This window comes from Papilio polytes, unplaced genomic scaffold (assembly GCF_000836215.1).
Source record: "Papilio polytes unplaced genomic scaffold, Ppol_1.0 DF823399.1, whole genome shotgun sequence".
NCBI lineage: Eukaryota > Metazoa > Arthropoda > Insecta > Lepidoptera > Papilionidae > Papilio > Papilio polytes.
In genome coordinates this window covers 1,545,831-1,558,827 of record NW_013525805.1, presented here as the reverse complement: position 1 = coordinate 1,558,827, position 12,997 = coordinate 1,545,831, and the positions used below count along the sequence as shown (strand labels likewise).

The 12,997-nt window shown below is 35.7% G+C and overlaps 1 protein-coding gene across 1 annotated transcript in view; it reads right to left on the bottom strand.

Annotated features, from left to right (window-relative positions):
- Nucleotides 1–12,997, bottom strand: part of LOC106104839 (RNA polymerase II elongation factor ELL) — a 44,634-nt gene that overhangs the window by 4,398 nt on the left and 27,239 nt on the right. Inside the window, exons 3-12 of the mRNA XM_013285015.1 lie at nucleotides 11,191–11,283; nucleotides 9,032–9,186; nucleotides 8,221–8,679; nucleotides 5,171–5,241; nucleotides 4,945–5,101; nucleotides 4,135–4,382; nucleotides 3,097–3,213; nucleotides 1,930–2,020; nucleotides 1,271–1,442; nucleotides 671–808 (exon numbers count right to left, since the gene is read on the bottom strand). Coding sequence (XP_013140469.1) covers nucleotides 671–808; nucleotides 1,271–1,442; nucleotides 1,930–2,020; nucleotides 3,097–3,213; nucleotides 4,135–4,382; nucleotides 4,945–5,101; nucleotides 5,171–5,241; nucleotides 8,221–8,679; nucleotides 9,032–9,186; nucleotides 11,191–11,283 — 1,701 coding nt within the window. The remainder of the gene's footprint in view (nucleotides 1–670; nucleotides 809–1,270; nucleotides 1,443–1,929; nucleotides 2,021–3,096; nucleotides 3,214–4,134; nucleotides 4,383–4,944; nucleotides 5,102–5,170; nucleotides 5,242–8,220; nucleotides 8,680–9,031; nucleotides 9,187–11,190; nucleotides 11,284–12,997) is intronic.

Sequence of the window (12,997 nt, the reverse complement as noted above, 5' to 3'; positions counted from 1 at the left end):
TCACTATACACGTGCCACATGCAATCATAGTGTTCAATAGACAGGCAGTTTTAATTATTAATTTAATTTTACAACAGAGATCATGGTGCTCCTGCAAAATTAATATAAAGTTTTTGAGACAAAACTTAAAGAGTGATTTCCAACAATGAGTGCATAAAAACAATGCAAAAAGTGAGAGTTGTACAAATAAATTGATACAAAAACTACATAAATCTAATGTAACACAAACTACAAATTAACAGTAAAGTTGTTCTACTCTAAGATATAAAAATGTACATTTCCAATAAAATCTAACACGCTGAACTTACTGGCAACTCCTTTAAATGCGTTACAGACTTGAAATAGCAACGGAATTTATCTATAATATTGAAATCATTGCGAAAAATACAATGAATTTCTAAAACTTCAGTTACAAGTAAATTATAAATTAAAAAAAAAAACACTAAATTAGCCTGAAAAATCGAAATAGTGAATATTTAGCCCGATATTTATAAACTTAAACAATTTACCAATTAATTATGTTTTACTTTCACGTAAATAGCATTGTAGTATGAATTTATTGAGACTACTAAGCGAACAGACGAACTGAGTCTACTCATTGATACACAAGATGCCACAAATATGTGGTGAGCACTAGTTGGTGGTGAGTGGTGAGCGTTGTATAACTCACCAGCTGGTCGTACTGCTGCACCATCCGCTTGATATGGTTGAGCTTGCGGTGCAGGTAGTTAACGCGCCGCCTCTCGCGCTGGTACGCGGAGTTGTTGCGCACGCGCTGGTACTCCTCCACTATACGCTGCTCTATCGTCTGAAAATTAAAATTAAAATACACATAATACACAAAAAAAAGCCGTACTGTGTAATTTTAGTTCTCTTCCCTTTCTACCCTTTCGACGCATTAGCAAGGGAAATATAGGCTTTCTGTGTGTCCCCACTTCTGTGGATTAAAGGTATGCAACGCATCTTAAAATGCAAATTTTTCCGAGCGGTATTTGTTTCGCTATTTTGTCGAATTCAAGAAGGCGATTGCTAGTTTTTTTTAACAGAAAAATACGGATACTGTTGACTAAATATGTATATCGTGTGTGAACTGTGAGAGTGTATACCAAATGTGTACACCTCGTATGCATACAAAGTGTATATACCAAGTATGTACTGTGAGTGTATACCAAGTGTGTACACCTAGAATGTATACAAAGTGTATATACCAAGTATGTACTGTGAGTGTGTATACCAAGTGTGTAAACTATCGTGTGTAGTGTGTACCGACCCTGCGCTGCGGCGAGGCGGGCTCGGTGCGGCGCAGCTGCTGCTCGAGCTGCGAGAAGAGCGCGGCGACCTGCGCGACGCGCGCGTACAGCGACCTGTACTCCGTGTACAGCTCCGAGAACTCCTGCTTGTACGCGCGCCGCGTGCCGGAGCTCGCGATCGCCGGGTACTGCCTGTACACAGAACACAGTACACGTTACACATTACACATCTTATCTTATACACATGTGAAGACAAGGCTGTAAAACGGTGGTATATATGGGTTTACAATTGGCGCATTTACACATTCGTACATCTACACGTGCAAGGTATCGGATGCTTTAATTTAAGTAAAATTATTTTAAGTGTTTTTCTGTATTTATGCTTTTAAAAATCCTTTAGCTGCTCGCAGTACCAAAATGTATTTAGACTGTAAATATATGTGATTAATTTTTGAAAAAGTTTACACAAATATTGCTTTACCTGATTTTGTTAAATGTATAATTTTACAACTAATACACATATTACGGCATGCAAATAAGATCGAAATTGGACGATAAACTTTAAAATACTATGCAATAAAACAATACATAATCACTAGAATCAAAAATATTTGTTTTCTCTGCCCTAACTAGCAAAAAATTGAAACCGAATGTTTCTAATTCCGAAAATAAATCTCACCTTTCAATATCTACCAAATCAGTCATATTCTCATCAGGTACAGACGTTAAATCTGTAGTTTCTAATTGTTCAGTATTTGTGATGTCTTTTTCTGAAAAAAATAAATAAAAAAAATTAATAAACTGCCTGTCCATTTCCGATCTAGATCATAACGTACTAAAATTAATACTCAAGCACAATAACATGGAATTTCAACTCGATGACGTCATCAGTTACTTACGTATCAAGTAAAAATTACGAAATACTTGTATGGGTATAGTTATCGTCAAATATCTTAGTGACTCGTTCATCTGCGCAATAGCCTTAAAATTGTGTTCTGCGCAGTAAAGCCGCCAAGAAATCTGACAACTACATATTGTTGTCTCTCTTTTATCAAAGAGAATGAAAGAGACAGCAATAGGTATAAATGTTAATACCAACAAACATACATTTATTCAAGTACCCTATTATTGTGCAAGCGTAAGTACATACTCGACATGCTAGTTTTCTACAACAAATCTATAACATCAATGCTACTACTAAGAGCGGGCGCACACATTTGACTAAACTGTCGCACAACTGGCAAATCAACTGTTTAGTTGCACAACTAAAAATCGAATAGTGCACTTCATTTAAGCTCATAGGAATCAAAGCAAGACTAAATAGTTGTGCGATAATTTAGTTTCAGGTGTGCTCGCTCTAACATATAACGTGAACATACATTACATAACAAACTGGAACATGTGCAACATATAAAACTTGTTTTATGTGTTTGATGTAAATAATTCATAAATTTCATTTGCATTGCTATGTACTACACAATATCAACCATTTATTATGGAAAAAAATGTATAATTTAAGTAATTCAACAATAACGTATGTTTTTGACACCTGTAGTGATATTTTAAAAATTTACTAAAGTAAAGTATAGATTACTAAATCAATAATCAAAAAAATGTTACATTTCTCTAGCTTTAATATAATATGCAAGTTTTGTCATCAATAAAGAATTTATATCAAGAAGACTCTAGGGTTTAAAAGTCAACAATTTTATTATCTATTTATTAGTTAAAATAGATTACGTTTTGAACGTACTTTGAACTGCTCAATCTGGATAAAACTCCTATTTTTTTAAATTCCGCGTAGAGTCGCGGGCAAAAGTTAGTAATTATGACGCAAGCATTATACCTGTGATACTAGTTTGCTCTACTGTAGGACTATTTCTGAAGCCGTTAGGTTTCACAGGACTGGGACAGAGATCCTTCACCGTGTTGAAGTTGAGAGTGTAGCCATTATCCTTTTTAACTGGAAAAAAAAATCAATGAGTTAGCAAGAAAATCGTATAACAGCTGGTTCATGACCTTTGTTACTAAACAACTATCTGCGTTGTAAACAAGGAAAACACTAATTAAACGAGGAAAATCGTGTTTGTGAACAAGTCTTGCGTTATCTAGTAATTTCAAAATAGACCACTATTAAATCATCTTTCGCTCTTCTGAAATCGCTCGATAGGCGCACCGATTAGTGATTGGAAATTGCATTTGCTTCGTTTCGAATAAATTGCGCGATCGATATTACTAACTCTTCATTCATCACGGCTATTAACCGCTATTTTCAAGGTCAAAATAACGAAAACAAATAACCGTATAATACCACTGCGTATATCCGGAGTTGGACGTCTAATTTTAGTCTCTTTCCTTTTCTGTCATATTTTTATAAAGAACGCATGGGAAATGAAAATAGAATAGACAGTGGAGAAGATATAGGAAATATCCTAAATATGTGATTATCCTATGTGAAAGAAGGCAATGCATCTGCAATTGCGAATGCATATAAGCAAAAGCAAATTATTAAATTACGGAGCTGTCTTTTTTAGTATAAAGTGGCAACCGATGAAGCGGCCAACTGAATTGGCCAAGAAATCGAAGCGAAGAAAAGACGCACATGATGACATTTCCCCTTCGTCAAATGACAGTGGAGGAGACGCAAATGAAGACACTTTACTTTCCCTCCCATCCTTTCCTTATAAGTAAATGGTGGGAAAAGGAAGGTACTAAAATTTGGCCTCCTGCACCACACCCATCAGACTGTACGCGGAATTGCTTCCATTTCACGTCTGTCTTGTCTTCCGTGTGGACATGGTATTGCGTGAAGCGAGTCGGCCCTACAGTACGAAGACGTTAAAGCGAGCTCTACCACTGTTAAATATGTTTGTTGTGTACTGACCGTTGGTCCTGTCATCCTCGTTGTCGGAGGCGTGCCGCTCCCCGGAGGAGGTGGTGGCGTACCCGGAGGAGGGCGGGGAGGGGCGGCGGTAGTGAGAGATGCGCTTCTTCTTGGCGGCGGGCGTGTCCTCGTCGCCGGCGGGCGCGCGCTTGCCGCCCCCGCTGCTGCCGCTGGCGGGGGATGCGCGCGGGGACAATGAGTTTGCGGAGTCGCTGCTTAAGGGTGGAGTCAGATTTTGAGGTTTCCGCCTGGAATTATCATAGAAAAAATCAATAAAAACAACTTTGCTTAATTACTGGTAGAGTTACAACTAAGGACATCGGCAAATTTTCAGCATCGATTTCTTGACAAGAACGATATTGTAGGAAAATAAATCGTTTGCAATTAATTTGTGCGTGGTTTTATATGGTAAATGTTATAAATTATATTGCAATAAGGTAAATCCTGACCTATTGACGTCAATTTACACTGAGATTAAAATCCTATTTAATTTAATACGAAGTTAATATTAACATGCGCTTTACATATTTACAGTGCTCTCTAAATTAATAAGTAATTATTATATTACAAAAAAATGGACTAAAACGAAGAGTAGTACTTCTTCTAATCATCTTAATATTATATTAATCTATCATTTTTATCAGCAGTATTTCTATGACAATTTTATGTGAACTTGTCCTTACTTCACGCATAGTTACCTATTTGTTCACTTCACACTTAGAGTAGGTGCAACTGTTACAAGATATATAACAAATTTTCAGTATCATTGAACATCAAAAGACATTTCAACAAAATAAACGTTGATTATACCTTTTGAGTAAGCGTTTCTCCTCTTCGGTATAAAATGGCCAGTCCTCGTTGACATCGTTCCATATATGCCTGCGAAGGTGGTAGCAGTTGTCTTTAAGGGATCCGATCTTGGGCAGGATCTTGTTGACTTCACCTCGGTCCTTCTCCTTGATGCCTTCTGGAATGTGCCGGCGGTTAGTCGCGGTAACACACTGTTAGCGGCGAGGGACACCGACAGACAACTTACCACTATTCAGCCTCGCGTATAGCTCCGGCTTCTTGAATGGCTTCAGTGCTAATAATTGTATAAGTCTCTCACTGAAACAGAAAAAAAAACACATTTTATAAATTGAAACGGCTGTATTATAATTTAAGAAAAATAGAACGACAAATCCTACCAGTATATATTTTACTTCTTACTAATACTATAAATGCGAAAGTTTAGATGGATTGATGATTGTTAAAGTTTTCAGCATAAACTGCTAAACGGATCTCGATGAAATTTGGCATAGATCTGGAGCATAGTTCGGAAGAACATTTAGGCTTTTAGCCTTTTTAATTCCACGCGCACGGAGTCAAGGTCAATAGTGATTCGTAACTTATAAACCTTGTTTGTATTCTACATTATGACCAGGTCTATCTGCAATTTATATTCATACTAATGTTATTAATACTGTAACTTGTATGGATAGATGGATGGATGGACGTTTGTTACACATCTCAATAACGGCTCAACAGATGTCGATTAACTTCGAGGGCGAATATTTTAAATATATTCTAATCCATACTAATATTATAAAGAGGAAAGATTTATATTTTTGTATTCATTAAAATATCGATAACTGGACTGATTCGAAAAATTCGTCGTTAAAAGATAATTTATCTGTAAGTAACATAGACTATATTTTTGACCGATTTCCAAAAAGAAGGACGTACTTTATTCGTCAGTATGTTATTTTTTTATTATTTTCACGCGAACGAAGTCGCCAGCAACAACTAATTTAATAATAACCTAATATTAATCTTAACACTTAAGTAAAATCGTGCGCCAGTGATACGATTAGTAACAAAACATTGTATTGATGTAAACATGCGCTGTATCAAGGTATTAATTGAATGTCACAATCGTCGTGGCATTTAGAAGGCGAGCGATCATGAGTCGCTACGTCGAGGTCGCGACAGAACCGCACACAACCGTAAACAACTCAAGGCAATCGACGACTACCACTTTCCAATTTAAAAAAAAAGTCCACAATATCCATTAACTGAGGGATAGAATGGATGTGATTAAAAAAAATAAAACACTAGTGATATTTGAAATTAAGATAATAGTAAAAAAAATGATTACGTCATATACTAGTATTATAGCATGAATGATATTTACATATTGTTTAATTTTATACATCTATACTAATATTATAAAGAGGAAAGATTTGTATTTTTGTATGTATTGATATAACTCAAAAACTACTGGGTCGATTTTAAAAATTCTTTCACCGTTAGAAAGGATAATCTGTGAGTAACATAGGATACATTTTTTTAATTTCACACGGGCGAAGTCGCGTGCAGCACAGCAGCTAGTATCTTGTAAAGCCCATTTTTTTGGTAAAATATTTCTTACTTAAAATTAGTTTTAAAAACGGCAGAAGTATAATATTCTAGATAAATAGACATTCGTACATTTTCAAACCTATGGCCGAATACTGAAACTACAGAATGATAAACTACTTAAACTGTCAATTCCATTAATTTTACGTGTCAAATTATAAGCTGCATCTGCGGGCAAATTGTTTAAGATTCGTTTCAATATTCGTCCAATAGTCATAACAACTACTCTATTTATCGGACAAACATTTGACATGCATTAACCACAACAACCAAACTTCAATTATGTCAACCACAATTCGCGATATGGTTTATTGCAATAAAACAAGATAAAAGTATTTATCGTCACTGTGGCATGTATTTTATGATAAAAGTACACTTTCAAAGTCTATCTTAGTTGTTTGTGGTCAACAAGAACCAATCAGAACGTTTCCTTCAAAAATATTACATTCGACTTCGTCAGTGTGGAAATAAATATAAACAAACTAGCCTATATGTTCTTCCAGACTATTGTTAACATCAATGCCATTTCACCGAGATTTGTTCAGGAGTTTAGCCAAAAAACTCTAACAAACATCCATCCATCCACTTTCGCAAATAATATGAACTATGAGTTTTGAGACTTTTAGATAACTAGATTGTATACTAAGATAAGTATTATACTATTAAAGTTAATAGTAATAAGTATTTACTTACAAATAGAATCGAAATATTATCCTTAGAAATTATATTACATAACTAATTCGTAGTATTAGTAAGATCTTAGCGTTGTTTTTAGAATTTTTTCTATTCGTCAATTTGTATGATGATGTATGGGTTTTGCAAGTGTATTTACAATTTACGCAATAAAATTGTGCAATAACGCGTCACATTAATCAATTTTATCATGTATGATTATATGAAACAAAACAAATTTACAGATATTAAATTGATGGATAATAATATACTTGGTTAATACGAAAATTATCCTCTCACAATCTACCAACTACTATATTGTTTTTCTGCTTTTAAAAATATAGTTGAAAACTATTTTTTTTAATTAAACAATGTTTCTCAATCAAATACGTGCACAAGGAAAATCATCTAAAGCAATTAATATTACAATCGTTAGTTGCTCGATACTGGCTTAATCTATTCTAATTACATTGTAATTGTATTTTTATCATGGCATAAATAGGCTACAATAAATAAAAGGAAATAAGATGGAAAATGAGTGCAGTACAAACTATACTTTATGATAAAAATAGAGTATGGAAAATTATTCCTTTGCCTCCATATAAGCATGTTATGGTTCTTGGAATATTTAAGCTATGAGTGTATATATTTTGACGTAATGATTAGATCAAGGTGAGTACTATCAGTGGTGCACATGATTAATGCACATCGCACAGACACCTACATCTTCCCACGGCAATGAATCAGGAAAACAGACGCGCTGTCAATGTTGTTGAGATAAAATGGAACCCTGCCAGCAATTATGCATACCGAGTGCCTTGAGTCAAAACATTAGATTACACTTTTGAGAATTTGCAAAGAATTTGACGAGATTTTTTAATTGACTTGGTAGAAGTGATGGTTGTACTGACCAAAACTTGAGTTAATTTCTGTGGTGTCGTTAAACACTATGGTGTTTTATGCATAAAAATACAATGAGATTTTATGCTTAGGATATTGATAAATGTACAAACTTACTTTATGGAGCGTCGCGAAACGTCCGCGGCGGGCGGCGGGCGTTGGTGGGGCGGTGGTGCGCCGCGGGGCACCGCCCGCTCGGCTCGCTCAGCCCTGTCAGGTCTCTCCGCTCGTTCCCGCTCGGCTCTCTCGGCCCGTTCTCTTTCGACTCTCTCCACGCGTTCCCGCTCTAACCGCTCTGCTCGTTCCCTCTCCGCCCTTTCGGCTCTTTCTCTCTCCGCTCGCTCAACGCGTTCTCTCTCTGCGCGCTCGACGCGCTCCCTCTCGGCACGCTCGACTCGCTCTCTCTCCGCTCTCTCAGCACGTTCCCGTTCCAGCCGCTCGAGCCGCTCTTTCTCTGCACGTTCGGCTCTCTCCGCCAGTTGCGCCGCTGCTGACCCATTCGAGTAAGTCGTGTGGGGGAGGCGTTTATTTATTCTACGTCCTATATCTGTCTGGTTGGGTTTTATAACCCTAGTGCTGAAAATGGCAAAGGTAAAATGTTTCAATTTCATTCAACATAACAAAATATCACGATGGTGGTGACTACATATGATATATCCAATATAATTTATTTGCGATTCTATATATTAGGGATATTAATGTTGGTGCAACAAAGAATTTTCAGCTTTATTTAATAAACAGTGCATATTTTACTGTATAAGGTTGACGAAAATGTTTCCTTAAGTTATTTTAGGGTTGTTAAAATAAGTAGTTATGACGTGCGTATATCGCATTACTCAGCATACATTCAAGCAGAAAACATTGATAAAATGTCGTAGTTAAAGAAAAATTCCAAACACTACAATGTATCGTTAGACACCATACTGACCACTTGCTCTGCTCGGCGGCGACTGTGCGTGCCATGCGGTCCTTCGTGGCCTCGTACGAGTCGTCGTTGGCAAGGACGCGCATGCGGCGCGGCAGCGGTCCGCAGCACTCCAGCCGCCGTGCGCCGGCGCCCCCGCGAACGCACTCGAACGACCCCTGAATATCATACAACAAAACAATTAGGTAATTCACTTAACGATCGACTAAACTACAGTCGCTTAAAAAATTGACATAGCTACCAAGGAAAAGTTAATAAAACATAACTAAGCAATCTTGCAGAGGGCAAAATCAGGAAACCATTGACTATACTGTATCATCAGCCTGACAAAAGGGCATCGATAAATTTCTCTACAATCAATATTTCATAGACCCTTTAAAACTTGACACTTAATTGAGCCACTATAGCATTAACGTTATTATATAATTTGATAAAAGTAACGATATGACACGACGTTATCATGATAAACATGCCGAGTGGAATATCAACTCACGGTTGCTGAATTACCAGTATATACCTATACATTTAAATTAAATTTTTAATTATATTATCTATTCTAATATTATAAAGAGAAACAAATTGTATTTTTGGATTTTTGTATATATTCGATTCACGTAAAAACTACTGGGCTGATTTTAAAAATTCTTTTACCATTAGAATTATTACCAATGTTTAGGAATCACTTATAAACAGCGTATTTCTGGACCCCGCCATTAATCTTTACTAGTATAAGAAAGAAACATTTATATTTTTTATGTATTGCAATAATTCAAAAACTACTGTGCCGATTTAATATTTTATAAGAGCCTTTTATAATAAGTCAAGAACTGTACTGTGTTATTGTCCACTAAAGGTTTCCGATGACGACCTCTCTCAGTATAATAATTGTATGCAAATTAAAATTAAACCAGCTGACCTTTATAGTAAAAATAGTTCATACAAGAACTAACAACTATCAAATATTTCATTCTATTTTTAATCTATTACTTTGTGATTAATTCCATAGAAAAGTTGAGTATAAGTTTAATGCACTAACAAAGGTGGTGTTTTTATTTTTCTCAGTAACTACATCTTCATTAACTTAACCACATCAAGGACTTTATAGATAATACGAAGCAAGGACTGATTTTCTTATCATTTAATCTTTTTCTTTGTATACGCACGTAGAATTGTTTTACAATAAAAACTTGAATAATTTCTTCACGCATGTAAATTCGAAGAACAATAACCAAATTACGATTTAAAAAAAAAGGAAACAAAAACATACGTTTCAATTTCCTTGTTTATCGTATTTCGTGTTAAAATGTTTTAGCAGAATTCAGCTTTTATGAATAAAAACATAAGCAATGCCGATATAATTAGCACTTTCTTGGCAAAAGTTACAAGTTTGAACAATAACTGATGAAAAATCAGATCGGACGTTTCTCTTATCACTAAGAAAATGCAAAATAGACAGGACATTGCCTTGAATTCTTTCAGAATTCAAACACCGGCGCGACGCATTTATCGTCAGCATGACATGATAAAGATAAGTCTCGTGTGTGTTATACATTAACTGTGTTCAACAACAGTGTAGTCAAGGAATTAAATTAGCTAACCACTTGGATCGGATGTCCTACAGACTGTCACTATAACAGATGTAATTTATCACGTATATTTACTGTTTAAGTTTTCAAACTAATTGCATTGCCAAATGGAATTTCACAAATAGATAGGAAATAAACGTCTTCGATAGTACGCACGTTGCCCACATAGTTGGTGAAAGAATTATGCGCGCTAGATGTCATCTATATGGCCTCCCTGCGGGGGAGTAGTCTAAAAATAACTAGTGACAGTAGACCACTGATCACCCTATTAGGGTGACAAGGTTTTATTGGAAGTAAGAAAATATTTTCAAATCTATGAATAAACTACTAAACAATTTATTAAAGTTTTATTAGCGCAAATTTATTTTTCGATGCGTATTCTCTCCCGAAATGTTACAGTAGCAAATGTCAGTCAATGTCAAACGAGCAGCGGGTCGCTTATATTAAATGGTCCGACGGCCAGCAACATCCGCAATGCCATGGGAACTACCGGCCTTTAAGGGAGGTATTCGCTCTTTCTTGAAGACCCCTAAGTCTTAACTGTTTTTATAATTGTTAGTTATGTATTACACGTACCTGCGGGCCCTCCATTTCTGCATTGCTGTTGATGCTAAAGTGAAATGTTGACTCGCTTGGCGCACCATTGGTCGGGATCGGAATTGATATTTTCTGAAACAGGAAAAATAACACGTGTTAATTTGCGAATTGGAGAAGGTAGATGTGGTATTATTTTCTATAGGTATCGTGTTAAAATCAAATGATATTGCTATCTACATCATCAATATTACCTATTCATCGTAAGTAATGTTATGTAAAGTAGTACTTCTAAGTGTTTATTTAACTTGGAGAGAATATAGAACACACTTTCAAACCTACTCAAGGCCATATCATATTACATAAAGCCTACCCTTGAGTTCTTAATTCCTGTACAAAAAAAATGATTTTCGTAAAAGCAATGAAAGGAAAACAATATTTTTGTAATTATTTTGGCAGTTTTAACTCGCAATTTAGAACGACAATTAAACACATATCAAGGTTTCGCGCTGAAAGATAAATTTTATTACCTGATAGCCTTTATTTTCACGTGTTTACAATTTCTCCGGATTAACACAATGTCACACGTCAAGGGTTTGGATATCAAAACGGTGTCCCGTTTAAAGTGCGTCATAGGAAGGCAATTAGTGATGTGCCGACTTTCATCGCTTGGAATGGCAACGCCGCGGCCGCAAGCCACCGCGCTCGTTTTACCGTTTCACCAGTGAGCACAACACGCGCGAATATAAATGTAACTACAATCTATAATTAGCCGCTACCATATTGCCGAAAAACTTTTTAAAAAATCACATGCAGTTATCGAAGTACCAAACGAATAGAATTTTACAATAAAAAAACCTACATAAAATGTGTCTAGTTGTTGTAGAAAGTCTCACTGCAATAGAAACTGCAGAAAAGCTTCTCAACAGCTGAGACAAAACTATTGCACATTATGGTTTATTAAATTATGTACCACTGTTACTTTTATTAACATCAAGATATCAATATTCAGATGTTTTCTTACTCCGCAATGAAATTTCTCACATAACTAGTAATTGTGTCACCGGTTACTTTCGCTGGCCTCAAAAAACGTTAACGGTGAGATGTTATTCTACGGTGTTCTTTTGAGGCGTCCTCCTTCCCATCGACACACTCACGTTATGGTTATTTTTTTTTTATATTAAATAAGGGGAGGAAGGAGCGAAATGAACATAGGTGATCGACATCTATAGACATCCGTAATACTTAAATAGCTACAGATGTTAAAGTTTCTTAGTATTTAAATAAAAGACATTAGAATAGCTGATAGTAATATGAGGGGAGTTCTAATCTGGGAGAGATAGTAGATATGTTTAGATAAGGTGAGTATCGCATCGGATTCGTACGTCTACTTGTGACGTATTCACACGCGTGGCCCCGTGCCGATGTAAGGTCGTGGCTGACGGTGGGTGCCAGCGCTACAATGCTAGCCAATTAACTTATTAAAAAGTGTCTCACTAGTGTAACAATAAATCCTTTCTTATATCCATATAACTATAAAAAATTAATGTAAATAGTCTCATATCGACATACATTTTTAGTATGGAAAATTTACAATGTCACTTATCTCAGATGATTTATAATTTACTAATGATTATTTACTCAAATGGCATTGATAGCGGACTGTGGAAAATTGGACTACAAAGAGTTAATATTAAAGAATATTTAACATAAAAGTTCTAAAATGTCAAACGTCATTATAGATAAGATTTTTTATTATCTTAGTACGTTTTACGCCAATGGCCGTCATACAAAACACTCAAGACACAATATTCTTTATGTTTTCTTTGTATAAGTTTTGTTTTTTTTT